Genomic DNA, 19117 nt, shown 5'->3' with positions numbered 1-19117 from the left:
TTCCTTGTCTGCGGTGAACATCCGGGACTTCATAGTTGAAAAATCCAAGATGGAGGAAATAGGAATTACTATCCAAAGTCAGGTCTGTTGTTCAATGATTTTCGCCATAAACTCGTTAGATTTTCAACGAAAGGGTTTCAAAATGGGACGTAAAATAATTCTTGCTAGTACGTGAGAGATTTTAAGTCCTTTTTGAATCGTTTCTTCCATTACAGGGTCATGTCTTTTTGTCTACCAATTCCTGTCAGTGAGAGAGAATTTTTGCTTTGTCACGTTGAAAAGAAGGTTAAAAACTGTTTGAAATATTTGGAAAAAGCGATACAACTTCCTGCTTAAAAAGAAAATTTCGTTTCCAGTTAGATCAAAGTTGTAGATTTACCAGCATCAAAACGGATGAACATTGTAACAAAATTCATGGCCCTAATTGGTTCCATGCTTGTCATGACCACGTTGTATTTTATTATCAAGTTTCTCTTCATTTCGCCCAGTTTATTGGTCTTACTTGTCACTGTTTGGAGAGGCCAGAAGCCTTTATTTTCTACCTCAATTCCTCTGGCTATTTTGAAACACATTGAAATGTTGATTTGAATCGAACGCAAACAGTCGACGCTCATTTAAAATAGATGATAATTCATGTGAATTTTATGGAAGAGTTTAAAGTGTTAAAGCCGTGATAGCAGCGTAGAAGTTGAAAAGAACATACAATATTGTTAGAAGATCAGTTATTACAACACAAAATACTTGACTCTTTTTTGAAAAAAAGGACACCTTTCCAGTTGGGAAAAAACAATTGCTATGAGGCCTTTAAGGGTGATTGCCATTTACTTGATTGACATTTGCAGTGTTTTACTTCAAAAAAAGGATATCACATGAATTTGGGCTCATTCAGTGTCTATCATAGGCCTGTTGTAAACCTCAATTGAGCAAAGTAATTACTGCTAGTTGAAAAAATAATTCAATATTGTGGAGAACATATATAAGTCTTGTATTGTCAAACTACTTGCACTTTTATCAAAACAGCTGTATACAGTAAATTAGTCTAATCACACATTTTAAAATTGAAATGAAAATCAGCTGAGACATTATTATGGCAATTCATCATAGACCAACTTTACTAGGCACTTTGAATAAATTTTTTGAAGCTAACACATCATACTCTAACAGTAGTATGCAAGTTCCCCCTGCTATTCTTTGTACGTTTTCTAAGGTACTTACACAGAAAATTTGTCTTACAATCAAGAGCTTCTTGAATCTATGATCATTTAGAGCTTCTTGAGCTCATAATAATTTTCTTTCCTCCCATGAATTTATTGTTTGATTCAGGGGCAATACTGTTGGGTGAATTTAGAAGCTTGTTACAACCAGGGATTGAAGGGTTAATGCATTTCTATTTGTTGCATTGTGCAGGTTATCCAACTTGCTTGTGTTTTAACTTCTTAATTAGGATTCAAGCCGACCCACAACTGCAGCGAGCAGTTCCTTGTCCACTGTAGATCCCAACGTAGATGATCTTTATGCAAAGTACAAGAAGCTTCAAAAGCAGCTGGAGTTTTTAAAAGTCCAGGAAGAATACATTAAAGATGAACAGAAAAATCTCAAAAAGGAGCTGCTACATGCACAAGAGGAAGTGAAACGCATCCAATCTGTTCCTCTGGTTATTGGTCAGTTTTTGGAGGCTGTAGATCAAAACACTGGAATTGTTGGCTCAACAACAGGTTGGAAACTATATAAATCTTTAATTTCACATATAACAAAGGAGAAAAAAGAGCATTTGAGAGTTATGCCAATGGTGAATGAAGGGAAATTAACATTACATGTCCTTATCAAATCCAATTACCGTAATTTCCGGTCGTTTACCTGCACGACCGATTACCCGCACCAGCCGATTTTTGCATACGGCGAAAAAAAAAGTCAACAGATTACCCGCACTGGTGGATAACCCGCACGTTATGTTATTCGACTTTTTGGTGGCAAAAAACGTGACATTAAGGTGATACATTTCAGTCTTTTAAAAGTTGTCTGATCCAACTTTCGAAAACTTGAAAGTGCCTTTGTCGAGTTTAAAGGTCAAAGAAATTCAGACGTGTGCACAATTCTTTGTCAACATTAGCATGTACTTTATTGATAAGATTATACAGTAAAAACACTAGCGGCCCATTACGGTAAATGTGATACTGATATTAAGAGGGAAATGTGACTGTGATATAACTTGCGTACTGGTATTAAGATTTAAAAGTTGAGAGCTATTCAATAGCCCTTTAGTCACTATAGCCAATTGGTGATGATTTTTTGTACTCTTTTGAAAAATCAGACTTGTTATTAGATAATACAATGGTGTATGATCTGAACTAAGTAGGCAGCTGAATTAAATTATACTTTCTTAGCAAGCATGGTATGCTCTTCTAGGGAGGTCTGAGGGCATCCTGCCCAGCAAGAATCTGTAATTTGAATTCTCTGAGATGTGATTTCTAACATTCTGGGACATATACATCATGTATGAGTAACTTTTTTTGGCCACACACTGTTTTTTTAAAACCAGTTCAAAACTACTGGTACTTATCTTCTGTCTCTGACCACAATTTACAAAGAAGCTAGCACTAAATGATCAAACAGGCTGCAGGTTTCCTCTGCCTACTGGCTTCTTATGACAAACCAGCTAAAACAGTAAAAATCTTCAAGTCTGTAAAAGATTAAGACTTCAAAAATATTTGGCAAAAGTTGCTAACTTAAATGCATGTCAGCATGTTTTAACTGTTTTTAATTTGTTAGGGTCAAACTACTACATTCGCATACTCAGTACCATAGACCGGGAACTTTTGAAACCAAGTGCATCTGTTGCCCTTCATAAGCACTCCAATGCACTTGTTGACGTCCTTCCTCCTGAGGCTGATAGCAGTATAGCAATGTTAACTGCTGATGAGAAGCCAAATGTAGCCTACGCAGACATTGGTGGAATGGATATACAAAAGCAAGAAATGCGAGAAGCTGTTGAGCTCCCTCTTACACATTTTGAGCTCTACAAACAAATCGGTATTGATCCACCACGAGGGGTTCTAATGTATGGTCCTCCAGGATGCGGCAAGACCATGTTAGCAAAGGCAGTTGCTCATCATACAACAGCAGCCTTCATTCGTGTTGTGGGGTCAGAATTTGTCCAAAAATATCTTGGTGAAGGACCCAGGATGGTTCGTGATGTGTTTCGCCTGGCTAAAGAAAATGCACCAGCAATAATTTTTATAGATGAGATTGATGCAATTGCCACTAAGCGATTTGATGCACAAACAGGAGGTAAGAGAGAGATTGTTTCTTTGTGCTTTCTTTGCATTGTGAAAGGATGTGGGAGAAACAGTGGCCAAGTGATTAATAGGCGCTGGGTTAATCCCTGGCTAGATCATTGTGTTTTGTACCTGAACAGGGCACTTAAACTCTCACAGTGTTCCCTTCCACACCAAAAGTATTATTGGGTATTGGTAAACTGTGAAGGAAACCTTGCCAAAATGCTCTGAAGATACCTGTTATGGATGAACTTTTCATTCAGGGAGAGTAGACATTCTCCTAATCACTTCATGCTGCAGAAACTAAGAATTAGTGAGTGCAGTTATGGGACACTTGATCTCTAAGACTTTAAACCCTGTCATAATCAAACATCAATATGCTTATTTTCCATACTGTTTCTTGTATATTTCATGTAGTACTGACAAGGAGAGTTTGTGAAACAATTAAGAGCTTCCTTAGTTAGGAATCTTTCCTTTTTTTCTCATGACCTCTTTCCTTTTTTTTCTCATGACCATAATCACCACTTTGGGTGTGCTTTACATGCATGCATTCATGAAAAGTCTTGTAATCAAACTTGTATTTCTTTTGTCAATTGTGGTGAAGTACCACTCAAATCTGAGCTAGCTCTCTTTTTTAGCATCTCTCAATGTACCCTGTCAAATTTTGTACAATCTAACTAAAGAACATAATTTTTTGTATAATTATTGATTGTGATCACAACATTTTTAAATAGATTTTCCAAAGTCTTGTGTATACTTTATAACTGGCAGATTGAATGGGGACATGTGTATCAGACGTTGAATTGAATTTTGTCATATCTTTTTCCAGCTGATAGAGAAGTACAAAGAATATTGCTTGAGCTGCTGAATCAGATGGATGGCTTTGACCAGAATGTAAATGTTAAGGTATGAAAGGAGGCCACATACTCTGTGTACCATAATATCAGTACATAATATGTAACAAACTGGTTAGATGTTGTCAGTGACTGACTTTAAAATTAACCTACCATGCATCTTTTGGAGTAATGCAGCATTTTCTTGAAGATAATATCATAGCAGGAGATTAATGTAAAGAAAAAATATTACATTTGTCTTGTTTGAATGAAAAACAGCCAAGGCCATTGAAATTTAGCCAGAGACAATTCTACAATCTCTGATGCTAAATGAACACCCACTAATGTTGGTAAACATTTGAAGTTTTCCTTTAGTAGCATGCTGATCAATTGAGTAAGTGGATGATTGGATTGAGGCCTTGAGCCACTGTATTTCATTATTTATTACATAGAGCTTTCATCAAGCTGTGGCATTATCAGGGAAGGAAAGCTCAGAATAAAGAAAAACAATACAGTTGCTCAAGGCCTTGATTGAATTGTCTATTAACCCACTAGTGTGCGACAACTTGTGTTATCCAGTCTGTTTGTTACAGTAGAATGTTACAACTGACTAGTATGTGATGACTTTCAGAAAATTTGTTCTGTGCTTTAATAGTGTAACAATGCTGATATGCTTGTTTTCATATATTTTATAAAGTTTCTTAACTATAATTTCTGTTCAAGTTTATACCACATTTTCTTTGTTTAAACAATACTGATATTTTGCCTCTTTTAATCTAATTGTATTAATGAGTAATCTGGAAATGTCTGGGTTTTTTTTGGAATAGGTTATCATGGCCACAAATCGTCATGACACTCTTGACCCTGCATTGTTACGTCCTGGTCGACTGGATCGTAAGATTGAATTCCCCCTGCCAGACAGAAGACAAAAACGTCTCATCTTCTCCACAATAACAGCTAAGATGAACCTGTCAGAAGAAGTAGATTTAGAGGATTGTATCCTTTTGTGATTCCATATTGTCTGTGTATTATAAAATTAATTAACCTTTTAGAAAAAAGCAAAATTGTTATTTTTTTAAGGAAACTGTTGAAATAGAAAACACACACACCTTGACTAGCTTATTATAATAGATGTTGCAAGACCAGACAAAATTAGTGGAGCGGATATCAATGCCATTTGTCAAGAGGTATGTTTCTTTTTTAACATGCAGAGTACTAGTACTCCTCATGCAGGTGTGGTTTTAAGTACTTCTGTTGTTAAAACATTAAATTGCTCTCATGATCATTCAATTCCAATTTTATCCTGGGACAAAATACACCATGGTGATTATCCTGTCTCAGTTTTAAAAAATGTGTATGATTTTATGTAAGCATCTGCTTTTTGTTTTATTATACACCTGTATCAGTTAATGATTGAGTCAAGCTGCATTGAGCAATTTGGGTTGGACAAGACACTCAGAAGTTTGATTTTGCAATGTGTGAACCCAGCTAAAATTGTTTGCTGCTGCACATGGTTTTGAACTTGATGATTGAAATTGGCTGACACTTGCACAAAGACAAGACCCTCAATTCATAAGCATAGCTGAACATACCAGCCAGAGGTGTTATCTGTCACTTTGTTTTAAATTACAGTGATTGTTGAATTAATGAGGAAGTGAGTGAATAACTGCTAGAAGGGGAGAAATATTTATGAATGAGATCTGGGAGGTGTAAGGGAGTTAAAAGATAAACAGTGTTTTCTAGAAAAAATGTGTTTCTTTTTTTCCATAGGCTGGCATGCAGGCAGTACGAGAAAATCGCTATGTTATCCTAGCTAAAGATTTTGAGAAGGGCTACAAAAACAATGTGAAGAAAGATGAAACAGAACATGAGTTTTATAAGTAATGTTATCTGACTGTGTACCAAAGACTGAATGGGGATACTTCCTGCTGTGAATAAATACTGGTCGCTTGTGTATGCTGATGACCTTTTCTGTAGATGTTAAAAATACAATAAATGGCTTTTGCATGTTAGCTGACAGGCTCACTTTCAGCTGTTTTGGGAGTTCATTAATTCACATCTAGGGATACTTGCTTACAGAATGGTGGTGGCTATGCCAGGGAACCCAGCTGAGAAGAACAATGCCTTTCCAATTTTTACTTTCCAATTGTATGGGCATCCACAATTTCCCTGCAAGCTAGGGTCCATTTCACATTCACTTCACACTGCTGCTAAACATGATGAAAAGAATACAGAGTCCTGCCTCATGCAAATTTCTCGAGTTTGAATAAACCCTCGCATTAACAAAAAATTCCATTGCATTTGGTGTTACAAAATATTTTATTTACTGACATTTTTAAATCTGCCTTTTAATAATTTACACCCGTAAGGTTGATGTGCCACAATTTCTGTGACAGGATGGTGAAATTAACAAACTTTTTCTAAGTGGTCTTGTTCCTAGCTCAAAAATTCTAGCTGACCTTCAGCTTTCAAAAGCCAGGCAAATTAAAATGAATTGTTATGCTGTCAGTACAAGCCAGTAAAATTATGGCTACATGTGAACCTCTTGAATAATTTCGTTATGGTTGAAAGGTTATAAATGAAGACAGAAAAATATTGAAATATAAACAGCCAATCATTTGTCAAAGGTCTTCACTCATACCCGTGCCTCACGAGTGATCTCGTAAGGAGGACTGGAACTTAGGGTAGGAACGCCTGGTAAATTTTGGATTTTCTTCGAAGATCTATGCATTCCTGCCTGTGGAATTTGTTTCTTGGCAATGTTATGCTTTGTGTGAGACCATACGGCTTATTCGAGTAACTGTTCCCAGAGGTGAGCTCATTTTACTTGTTTTTAACAATTTTCAATCGTGTGACTGTTCGATGTTAGGCGTCGCACTCACCTCTCAACTTAGCTAATTTCCATTGATGTACGTAGCTAACTAACTCGAGGTTACTTCGATTATGAGGAGAATTGTGCACCAAAAGAAGGCTTGTGATCGTTGATACTAGTAATTTAATTATCTTTTCCTTCCTATTCAATTTATTTGGCTGAAATTGGAGAGAATTCGTTTCGATATAACTACACAAATCAAATTTCCATATGTCAACTATCAGGTTTTCTATGCTATTTTTACATTTTTAAGCTTTGAATCAATGTTTTTTCAAGTGGTCATTTATTATCCATGATAGAAAATGCTTCACAGGCTTCTTTTAAGGAAACATGGCACAGAATTAAACGAATTTTTATTTGCATCTTTTATTCAAAAGTCAAACGTTACTGTGAAGATATTGATTGAAAGGTTTCAGAACCGGCAACCTTCAACATCCCTCTGTTGACCAATAGATCCTACCGTGGGGTTAAACAATTTTCATTTGTTTCCACGAGGGAGTTAGAAATGATGAGGGCAGCTGCCTTTGATAAATTGTAGAATCTTATCTTAGGATTTACATATTATTTAGCATCAGCTAACCAACAGGTTTAAAGACTGGGCAGTCTGAGGGGATTGTGAAAAAAAAAAAAAAAAAAAAAAGAATCGTTTTTCCCAGAGAAGTAAGAACCTTATGGGTCTGATATCTTGGGTAGAAAATCCTAGTGATCATCTTCTATCTTCCTTAGGTTGGAATTTTAATTTGTGAAGTATTATTTTCAACAGTAGATCAATTGTTTATTTATTTTTTGCTTTAAGTTTGTCCCACATTAGCTGTAAAGCCAGACATAGACACTTGAAAACAAACTTTACATGTACACAATAATAAGAAGTTTAAGAGAAAAATTGTTCACCATAGCCAGTATAAAACAATACAACAAGATGGGATTTACATGTACCACACTGTGGAAAAGACAGAAACTTGAAATCCTTGCTTTTACCGAACTGCATTTTTCATGGAACAAAGCATCATATACCCCATTCACACCACTAAAACATATCTCGTAAACCAAGTTTAACCACTGAAATAAAAATTACAAACTGAAGAACTGAAAAACTGAGTTTTCCATTGTCTTTCCAATGTGCTAGATTTAAAGTTGACAGACATTTGTTTAGGCAGCTTTTATAAGGAAAACAACTTTCAACTGTGTTAAACAAAACAGCTTTAAGAAATGTTTAAGCTTTGGTGTGAATGGGATATCAGACTATTACTAGTCCACCTCGGCTGAGATACCAGTCTAAAGCTATCACAGGGTTACCTCTTCCAATTTCCCCAGAAGCTGGCTTTTATCTCTTTTTACTCCTGGGTTGGGATTTAATTATCTTGTTCAAGAATACAACTCAAGGGCAATCCAGGATTTTTGTTGAAAGGAGGGTGCACTTCTAAGAAATGATCTAACTGAGGGATGACATAAACAAACTGCTTCAGACTAAGCAATAACATAATGTTAAGTGCTTGAAATACATGGCAAAACGATACAATAGAAAGACCAATTTTTAATAAAGTGGAACATGCACCCAATGAGCAATACTCTGTCAAGACATTCAGTTATATTAGAGATCTGTCTGTCTGTCATCTCATGAGGAGGGGGGGGAGGGAGAGGGGGTGTACAACACAATGACCTAGTCAAGGGCTTAAACCCAGATCCCTCTTTCCAAAATTCATTGTGCTGACTGCTAAGCCACTATGTCTTCCACACCATTGAAGGTTAACATTAAAACAATGCCCACTTTTCCTCTAGAAATTGTCCTAAGACAATAGAGCCCAACTGTAGTCCCCTAAAAAACACTTCACCTGCCACCTGTTGAGAGATTTTATTGCATCAAGATTAAACCCCCTAGCCAATACATAATCTATTTTAAGCACTTGTTTTATAATGAGTCAGGGAGAGGTTACATGTCAATCACTTACAGGATTGAAAATATCAACAAAATTCTTTGCTTTGGCTTTCAAATTCAGTGATACAATTTCAATGTCATTTCTGCTGCTGCTCTTTAGTTTTTGTCACTGATTCACCCTTAGAGGGCCTTCTTCTTTTAGCATCAAAAATACCATGGCCATGTACTTGATGAAAGCCTTGTAAGGAAACAGTCATAATTTGTCCCCAGGGAGGGGCTGGAGGATTTTGGTTGTTTCACTATAAAATTTACCTATCCCCCCTTAAGGCTCTGTAGTATTCTTATGATCCCCCTCATTGGCAGTCAATGTTCCATAACTTCCCCCCCCCTTCATGCTCTGTTGGCTATGTCACCGATACCCCCTCCATTTCCTCTGAAAAACGTGTGATCCCCAAAAAAAGAAAATTCTCCACCCCTCCCCCCCAGGCAATAAATGATGACAGGTCCTTAACCCTTTAAACCCTAAGAGTGACCAGCATCCAAATTCTCCTTACAGTAATACTGCTGAATCATTCATTAATATCACGAGAATAAAGGAAATGATCGCCAACCTAAGATGCTTTGATTGTAAAACAAATTCTCCTTGTCCAGACGTAAGGAAATGTATAGAGAAGAGTATGGAGAATATAGATACTGATGTTAGGGTGTAAAGGTTAACTCAACTGGAAAAGCAACGCCTTTGACTGTATCACTATTCTTTGCTAATAGGACCTGCAACGTTTTCCTTCTTGAATTTCTCATACTACACGATATTGCTGTAAATAAATCATTGTTAGATTAAATCTCTTTTCCAACTCTTCACGGTATTTTGCCATGGTGAGGTCCTGGAAAGAACTATTACACTCGTCATAATTACATTCTCCGTAACGGAACACGTGACCAACGCTTGTTTCTACGTTGCGGGTAATGTAAAACGTTTCTGACGGGTTAGAAATTGCATTTAATTCTAAAGAAAAAACATTTTTAGGGGATACAATACACCTTGCTGATTCCTCCGTCGGGGCTTTAGTCCTAGCGGCATAACGCTGCGTGTAGAGAAGAATGTGCGGTCTTTTCTCCTCAAATTTTGATGTATCGAAAGTGAATCCTTGAAAGCAGAGTCCAGCGGTGTCTTCGTCACTTTCAGTTTCAAAGATTTCAAGAGTCCTTTTACTTTGAAGCGGAACGATAAATTCCTCCAGTTTGTTAAAGGCCACATATTTAAACCGGTCAATGTTTCTATACAGACAGTCATTCAGAGCAACGGTTTGTCCATCATCTTGAATATTCGAAGCAATGTTCTGTGGCAGGGCCCACGGGTTCAGAGTTACAGCCCCTATTTCTTGGTAATATTGGAGAACTCGGAGGGTTTTATCAGAAAGGTTTGCATCATAAAACACGAAATGTGACACTCCTAATATCTCTGAGAGTTCAAGAAATTCAACAAGTCTTCCAGCGGATATTTCACCGCTTATTGGCGGAATACAAAGTCCGTAAGTTTCCGTATCTACTGCTTGATCTTCGGAGACATGTAAGGGAATTTGTTTGGTGTTCTCGTCTGTTTGACGGAAGGACTCGGGTTCCATGGAAACATTCACCGAACACAATGTGTAGCTATCTATTTCGTCCGGCAGATCACATGATGACAGATACCCTTGAAAAGTAAATCCATCGTTCGTGCCGAGTTCCTCAATTTCGACTACACTGGTAAAATACTCTTCTGTTCTCAAGTCCAGAAAGTGGCAGTACATTTGAGGAGACTCACTGTACGACGGAAAAATTGAAATCATTCGAATGAATGTCTGATCTTTAAATCTGTAGTCAAGAAAAGCCGAGTAAATTACAGATCCTTGAACAATCTCGTAAAACTGTAGCTTTTCCTCACGAATTCTTGAGCACCGCTCGGGACGCGATTTTTGAAGAGGAAAAAAGTTATCAGCTGCTGAAACTCCCATAAAGTCCTTTTCCTCTGCTGAATAAGATTCTTTTATGAAAGAAGATTGTGTGGTTTCCATCTTGAGTTGTGTTTTTTCTTGTAGTCCTTGTATTTTTGTGCTTACCATCTGTGGGCTAAAGCTGCCGGGCAAAACGAGAAAAGATGATAATATTACCACCCCAACAACTGCAAATATGCACGCTTTTTTTAAGAGCCTCTTGGTCTGTCTTCGAGACATTTTTTGTCAAAAAGGCATTTGAATGTAAACAGACGAGACAACACCGTCTGGGCACCTTTGCGTTTGTGAGCCTTCAGTTTGCAGGGGACGAGAATTAAAGACCGAAATCTTTCAGCAACTGACGTAAACAGCGCCAAGTTTCTTCTGCAGCGTCTTCAAACGTATGAGTTTTGCTTTGAAGTGGAATCAATTTACACTTCGTTTTAGTCAATTTAAAGACCAAGAGGTTAATTACTTTCTCGCTCAATCCACAAAATCGTCTTTTTAACTTCAAATAGATCCGAAATTGGTTCAAAGTTGCCAATTAGTCGCTTATTATTGACTTGTGTTCCTTTCAGTACAAAACCCTTTGGTCAAATCGAAAAAAATAATCTTAATTTCGTCCGTTCAAATCGAAGGTCATCGATCACTAACCACACATGGAAGAAAATGGATATCTTTGTGGCATTCCGACCATAATTGTCTGATATTTCATCAAAGAAACACATTGTTTTAATTATCTGCTAAGAGCTTTTCCTATTAATCCGGTAATCCAGATCTTTTCCGAGAGCATTAAAATGAAGTTTATTGAAATATTTAAGCAAAAACTTTTCTCTCTTTGACCAAAAATGGAATCTCATCTTTAACATCGTCATTTTGTTTTATGGCTTTGATAATATCAGAGAAATGTTAGCATGCAATCTGCGCAGAATATTTGGTAACGCCTTTTAATCTGATAATTTTCATGGCGTCATGGCGAACGAGTAACTGATAAATCCACTGTGAGGTAGCAACCTGAAATACTTCTGCGTTTCCCATCATATTTCTTACAGAAAAAAAATAGAAATAAGAAAAGAAAAAGTTGTAAAACTCTAATTACCCTATCTGAAATGGACTGAAAAAAAAGCAGATCGTAAAAGACAGAATTTTCGATTGACTATCGTAATCCGGGATTGCATTAGCTTTGCCTTACTTCGCTGTGATTGGTCGAGAAAACTTGTTCCTTCCCTAACAAATCATACACAAAACTTAAAACTATCGCGACCTGATCTCTCATGTTTTCCCACGTTTCAATCAGTATGGTCGTTGTTACTTTGAGCTCTCATTGGCATCATGTCAGTGATATTTTATTTTCTTGGGATTGACTGTTGTTATTGGTTTGGTTTACCGAAACACAGTAGAAATGCGCTCGTAACGCTTATTTATGACATGTTCTCCTTTCTATCTAGATTTGATCAAGTGAAAATAAAGACCATGAGAAAAATCATAATCTTTGCTTTCGTTTATGGTAAGTTGAATCCTGCATATCTTAGGACATTAAACTGACAGGACCAATTTTACAGTAGTTCAGTTTGCAGAGGTTTTCCTGTGTTATGCGCTAGTGGCATGTTTTCCTGTGCTTTGTGCAAGTTGCATGCTTTGTTGCGCTTACCACTGGTTGAATGTTTTCCTGAGTTTTGCGCTGGTTGCATGTTTTTTCTGCCTGTGATCAAAGTTTGATGCATTTATCATGTCTTACCAGCAGTGCTCTTATTGGCAAATTTTGGAACGACAGCGACAAGTGATGACAACGGCCACTCACATTGTTCTGCTGAAGGAAAGTGTACTCTGGACGAAGATGGTGAGTTAACATAACCTCGCAATGGAAAAGCTATGTCGCGCTGTGATCCCTTTTAGACCAAAAATAGGCGATTATCGTTACTTGTTAGCACGTCTGACCCAAACAACGTACATCAAAGGGGCGGAGACCGATATCAATTTTTATGAATTTCGGACAAATTGCACCCTTCATTCATTTGGTTCCGCTCCGCCCTCGCCAAATAATTCTTCTTCTTATACAACGTTGATAGGAGAAAGTGTATAGCTTAGGAATTTCAATCAAATCAGAAAAATAAGAATGAAAGATTTTTAAAATGATAATCTCGTTAGAATCAACTGCCTCGTGTACTTTTGTCGCTTATATCATTGTAGCAAGTACTTTACAGCGATGAAAGCAGTTTTTTTTTGTTGTTGATACCAAATTGCAGACCATGGTAAACGCACCACAAACTCTATTTCAATTGCAAAACTGGCCACTATAGATGTTAAAACTCCTTTCACGAGCGTCGCCTGCAAGAAGTTGCGGAGAAGATGTTTTTAACATTTTTTGCCTGTTATTGTCTTCAGCCCATCTTCATGAAGCACCAGCTGAACACGAGCAGACATCGCGTTACCTCAGAGACTCGGCTCCTTTAATACCCGAAGGCAAGGAGCCCATCTTGATATGGTGGACAAATGATCTCTTTCCGCATGACCGCCAACAAAAGAACCACCATATTGTTTGTGAGAAAGGCTCGTGCATCACCTCGATCGACCGCGGGCTCCAAAACGACCCCGCCACGCGCGGCTTCATCTTTTACGGCACAGACCTCCGCGCGGATGACTTGCCACTCCCGCGCAGATCCTGGGACGAGTGGGCGATTTTCCACGAGGAGTCGCCAAAAAATAACTGGATGTTGACATACGAAGACGCCCTAGTGTAAGTATGACGGGAATGGGATTGTTATCAGTGTTCTTGTAGAGGGCTGAAATCTTGAAAATTTACAGAGATTTGTCCACCACTGTTTAAGATCAGGAGAACTTTCGAAAATACAAACAAAGTCGAGAAAAAATTGTTTGAAGTCTATAGTTTTATCCAGCGTGTAGTGAGTGGCTAACTCTAGTGTCTGAGATTTATTTTAGAACTGCACGCGCCTGCTCATTGTGACTTTTGTTTGATATTTTTAGTCTTTTTAATCACACTGCCACATTTCGCCGTGAGTCTGATTATCCACTTTCCACTCACTACATCAAAGATCTGAATGACTGGACGGATACGCCCGCGGTACCCATCCAAGAGAAAAACAGGTCAGTAATTTTTTAATACTTCTACCCCAATCTCTTTTCTCATATTTGTTTTTCACCTGAGATTGCCGAGACGTAAAAATTCAGGTTGCTGTCCTTAGTTAGTAGGGTTAACGACATTGATAGTCAGTTTACGCTACATAACCGTAATAAGTTGTGGTTGTCATGCCTTCGGTGACTAGATTCATTAACATTAAACCATCGTTTTTTGATACGTATTTCAGAAAACCTTATCTCTCTCTCTCTTTCCTAGGTTACAAAAAGAGAAGGGTCTTGCGCCTATTGTCTACGTGCAAAGTGACTGCCACACACCGTCAGACCGCGAGAGATACATCAAAGAACTGATGAAGCATATTGATATTGACTCCTACGGCCGTTGCCTGAATAACCGTAAAATGCCCGCGGAGATTGACGGCTTCTTGAAGCTTCATGATCCAGCTTATTATGAGTTTCTTGCTCAGTATAAATTCAACGTCGCGTTCGAGAATGCAATTTGCAACGATTATATGACAGAGAAGCTGTTCCGACCGTTTCAAGTTGGCGCGGTGCCCATAGTCATGGGATCGCCTGTGGCAAAAGATTGGATGCCAAACGAGCGATCGGGGATTTTTGTGAGCGACTTTAGTGATCCAAAAGAACTTGCAGAGTTCTTAAAACATCTTAATTCGAACGATGCTGAGTACGCGAAGTTCTTAGAGTACAAGGATCCAAAGCGAATCACAAACGAGTTTCTACACAAGTCCTTGAGAGAAAGACCGTGGCGTGTGTTGGGGGAATGGGACAAAGTAAACTTCGGTCATCGTATGTACGCTGGGTTTGAATGTCACGTGTGCGACCGTGTTATTGAACGGCAAGAGGCACTGCGCGCTCATCAAAAAGATCCAAACCGAAATCCACCGCCTCCCCCTCGGTTTGCTAATAAGGAACACCTCAAGTGTCCCGAGCCAACGATTTCCATAGCAACTACAGAGAGGGTTAATAAGAGTGTGAACTTCTGGGAAGGGTTATATGAAGCGCGGGCACTTAAGCAAATGGTTTTAGCTGGAGAGACGAATAGCACAAAATTTATATCAAAATACCTGAAAAGACGAACAGACAAATACGACAAATGGATTGAATGATAATCCTTCTTTCAACTTAATTACAGTTAGGATTTCCTTGATAGCATGTTTATTATAAGTTGGATAGAAATAAATAAATAAATAAATAAATAAATACAAGCAAGAAAAGCAAGCAGAGTTTCAGTTTTTTCGTTTCGTTCCCTTCGAAGATACTTCGTTGCTCCGTGTCGACTCTCACTTCGACGGGAGTGATGTGCCCATCTCTAATCATTAACAAAGGGTTCAAACAAAATACAATACTATTCTTTACAACTTTCCTGAATGTCACAACACCCAAGACTTTACATAAGTTTAATTGGTCTAATGTAAAATATACATGCACTCTCTCTCCGTCACACTACGAAAAATTACTTGGAACAAGTACAAACACGAGGACGTATGAGGGAACACCATCTAACAACCGGAATAATAATGAGGATCGAAATGAACCAATAACAGCATTCCAACGTGCTACAAATAGCGACACCTAAACAATCGACCTCATCGCCTGATAGTAGTCGAAACGTCACGATCTATATCAAAAGTGACTCTATCGTGAGACAAACGAACAAAGTTCATCTATCTTACACCACGATGAACAATAAGCACATATTTTATTACAAAGTACAAACACCTTCAGTTGTTATAAGAGCCTTTTTCGTTACTTTTTATCATTAGCAAAATACTATTTATACCACAAAAAAGTTCCCCAAAGCGTGTGATTTTGACGAGTTTATTTTCAAATTGGAACAAAAATTAAACAGAGAATCGTCTTAGCTTAAACGTACTGCGTTTTGGAAACAAACTTAACGAGGAAGTTTGCCGCAGATTTATCTTTGTAAATCTTTTTAATTCACTAGATCTCTAAGTAAGGTTATGATGAAACATTCTAATCGCATATTTGGCAACTAATTTTCAGGATTTGGTCGCCAAAGGGAAAAATTTAGTGGCATTGGCGCCTGTATTAAGCGCAATTTCACGCCCTGGAATCAACCCATCTTTGCAAGCTTCTCTTTGGAAAATGCTGACCCGTGAGAATCAATGAATATTTAAATAGAAATGGAAGAGAAAAATGCTATCATTGAGCTACGTGTTTCATGAATAAAAAGCAGTAACTTTTCCAGTGACATGTATTTTTATGAAAATCCTTCCGTAAAAAATGCATTCGAAATGCATTCGAAATGCATTCGTTAAAAACAATAAAGCGTGGACATCCAAAAAATTTTGGCGAGAACATTTATCTACTAAATAGTCACTCCCTGATGAAATCAAGCAATTTAATTCTTCAACGAATTCGTTACTTCTAATATCCTCAATTGAATTGACTATTGAATACTTCCATAAAAACTAGGTTTCCATTTTCGTCATACCCCCGCCAGGCAACGAGATAAGGTGGAAGGACGCAGAAAACAGTTTCTGTACTTTGATGAATAATTCTAAAATACTCACAGGTCAATCGTATTCAACACTGTTTTCAACGTTGATACATGTACGTCCCAATATGCGACATAAAATCCAAACTGAAATTGTTGCTTCTCATACATCGAAATCGACGGAGAGTCCATTACAACCAAAGAATATCTTTCAAATTACAACTTTTTTATGAGAAAGGTCTCTAATGCAACCAATTTCAAATCAGTAACACGGAAAATAGATGGAAAAGCGCACAATAAAACTACCCACGAATGAAAATGAATTGCCACACTAATTTGTGCCCGTGTTATTTCAATTTTTTCAGTCTCCAGAGCTGAGTCACTTTTCAATTAAGCTAAGGTTTTTTGTCTTTTTGATAAAAAGTTGAAATTTTGTAAAAATAAAATTGGTCAGGGAGTATTAAACTCATTAAATGATCTTAAGAAGAATTTCATATAACAAGCAGGCATCGTGTTTACATTTTATCAAAAAAGTTTCTATTTTCAAAATGATCTTTAGATCATGAGACCTAACAGAAAATGATGGAAAAAAAGGATAAGAATTTTTGACGCAAGAAAAATGTGAATTACCAAGCCCTTAAAAGTACTAGAGTTTAAAATTGAATTGAGAAACAATTAGGGTCCAGATTTTTCTATATTTTTTTTTTTTACTTAGTTCGGTAAAACCGACCGTCCTTTGTCGGCTAACGATAGAAACTTGCTATAGAATAAACGCCTTTCTATCTTTGAATATTATCTGACAGTCAGATGACCTAATTTTTTCCTTTTCCTTCACCTCCATTTTGAATAAAGATCAACAAAATAAAATACAACATCATGCAAAAAAGTTTCTACCTTCAGACCATGTCTTACGGTTACAGCAGATGTTTTGGAGGTGTCGCAATTGGGAATACTAGAATAATGCCATGACAATTTGCATCCGATTTTGTAACGCCAGCGTGTAATAGAACATCTCTAAAAATGGCACTGCCGAAATCTATAAAGCACTGACATGTATATTCATAGGAGTGTAAGACAAGTTAAACTGTTGCTATGTCATGATCGCAGCCTACGCGGTTACGACTAGATATTTACTTAACAGCAATGTTTTAAACATAGAGAGTTTGATTCATCAAAGTAACAGTACTGTAAACTACTGATAACTACCTCAATTAGAAAGAAATCAAAGAAATTTAACAAACGAATAGATTCAATTCTTTGCTGGCAGTTTTCGGTAAAATTTCCGCACAGTCCCATACTACATTGTGCATTCAGTTCTTGGATAGAGAAAACAATGACAAAAACAGTACCTTGCCCGTGGGAGAACAGATTTGTTTTACAATAGTGTGGGGCTGTGCGGAAATTTTACCCAGTTTTCTTTCACTTTCTACGTCTCGGTTTGTTTTCACCAACAATCATTCGTTAAATCCAGGTTTCAGTTTTAAATGCAAATCATAATTACAAGTGTAGAGTTGTTTTTTTATGAAAAATTAGGAAACTAACCTAGTTAGGAGTTTTTTTTCAGTTTTCTCTTCCCTTAGGTTTCTTGATGTTGAGATGAGCTCACCATATACTTGACGCTACTGTAAAGGACGGAAAAAGATAAATATAATGTGATGTAATTTCTAGTATAGTTATTTGTGCATTATGATTATCAATCCGGATCGAAAAATTCAATAGTAAGCTTCTACATTTTATAAAAAAAAATCTGTGGTATGCAGGAAAAGTTTTTAAACTCAAAGAACGTCTGAAGATCACCTTCTATTTGTTGGGCGAGATTTGAGGGTTGCTGAACCAGCAAGATTATAAACCTGACATAAATATCTGCATATGGTGACAAGTTTAGATCAGAAACGAAGAGATAAATAAATAAATATGCGACCAATGTATTAAGAGTAAAGTGCGAATTTTCGCTGCTATCCCTAAAGTCACGTGGCTCAAAATGAACTGTTATGGCGGCTGCTATTAAACATTTGTCTTACTGTGTGTTATCTAACATAAAATTGCTTCCGCTTTTAACGTTGGTTTATTTGGTTCTCAAGAGCAAAAACTAGAAACACTGTTTCTCCGCAAAAAAAATTAATTGTTAAGTTATTTACCTTGAGAAAATTAGAAACAAAATGACGGCATTCATCAATCACATCAATCCTCGACGACGAATTTGAACCACTCCTTCAAGCAACCTCGAAGAAACACGCGTCAACTTTCGAAGAATGGATGATACCTGAAATAATGGGGTTGAAATGACGCGTTTCCTTATCCCAGAGTTGCTCAATAAGATTCTTAAATTTCCTGCAGTTCGTAAGCTCTTTCCACGTGCAAAACTGATGGAGCATGTGAATATTGATATCCAAGATCATTTGTAATTTAAATGAAATTCCCGACTTTGAAATGCGAACCGAAGATCATCGATAATTTCTTCGGTAACATTCGCTCAATTGTACGACGAATTATGGGTGCGTACGTACGTGCGTACGTATGCACGTTCGTGCGTACGTATGCATGTACGTACATGCGTTGTTTTTAGAGATCCGTTGTTACTTATGCTTTACTTAATTTACTTATTCTTGACTTATTTGACGCCGGTTACTTTGCAAGTAAAAACAGTGACACGAGGAGTTAACAAGGGAGCCAAAGAAGACTTTCGTGCCGCCCATGGAGAGAGGAGTCAGTG

General features: G+C 37.3%; 3 protein-coding genes across 4 annotated transcripts; 2 read left to right on the top strand and 1 right to left on the bottom strand.

The window, feature by feature from the left end:
* Positions 1-29: 29 nt before the first annotated feature.
* Positions 30-6120, top strand: LOC131776333 (26S proteasome regulatory subunit 6B). Its single transcript, XM_059092498.2, has 7 exons — positions 30-82; positions 1445-1715; positions 2770-3288; positions 4105-4181; positions 4936-5104; positions 5240-5295; positions 5879-6120. Exons 1-7 carry the CDS (start codon positions 50-52, stop codon positions 5990-5992), a joined length of 1239 nt encoding a protein of 412 aa, XP_058948481.1. The 5' UTR covers positions 30-49; the 3' UTR covers positions 5993-6120.
* A 683-nt stretch (positions 6121-6803) lies between these two features.
* LOC131776338 (alpha-(1,3)-fucosyltransferase 11) lies at positions 6804-15154 on the top strand. 2 transcript variants are annotated; one of them, XM_059092505.2, is made up of 6 exons: positions 6804-6920; positions 12278-12336; positions 12574-12669; positions 13215-13566; positions 13815-13934; positions 14185-15154. In XM_059092505.2, the coding sequence occupies exons 2-6, from the start codon at positions 12303-12305 to the stop codon at positions 15050-15052; spliced, it is 1470 nt and encodes a 489-aa protein (XP_058948488.2). In that variant the 5' UTR covers positions 6804-6920; positions 12278-12302; the 3' UTR covers positions 15053-15154. The 2 variants fall into 2 exon arrangements, with proteins under 2 accessions (XP_058948488.2, XP_058948487.2); XM_059092504.2 differs by having other exon boundaries at positions 12571-12669.
* On the bottom strand, positions 9355-11226 carry LOC131776339 (beta-1,4-galactosyltransferase galt-1-like). The gene has a single exon (XM_059092506.2). The coding sequence runs from the start codon at positions 11067-11069 to the stop codon at positions 9654-9656; it is 1416 nt and encodes a 471-aa protein (XP_058948489.2). The 5' UTR covers positions 11070-11226; the 3' UTR covers positions 9355-9653.
* Positions 15155-19117: the final 3963 nt, after the last annotated feature.

The sequence above is a fragment of the Pocillopora verrucosa genome, chromosome 6 (genome assembly GCF_036669915.1).
Source record: "Pocillopora verrucosa isolate sample1 chromosome 6, ASM3666991v2, whole genome shotgun sequence".
In the NCBI taxonomy this organism is placed as follows: domain Eukaryota; kingdom Metazoa; phylum Cnidaria; class Anthozoa; order Scleractinia; family Pocilloporidae; genus Pocillopora; species Pocillopora verrucosa.
The sequence above is the reverse complement of the archived record's forward strand: the minus strand, read 5'-3'. Positions and strand labels throughout refer to the sequence as shown.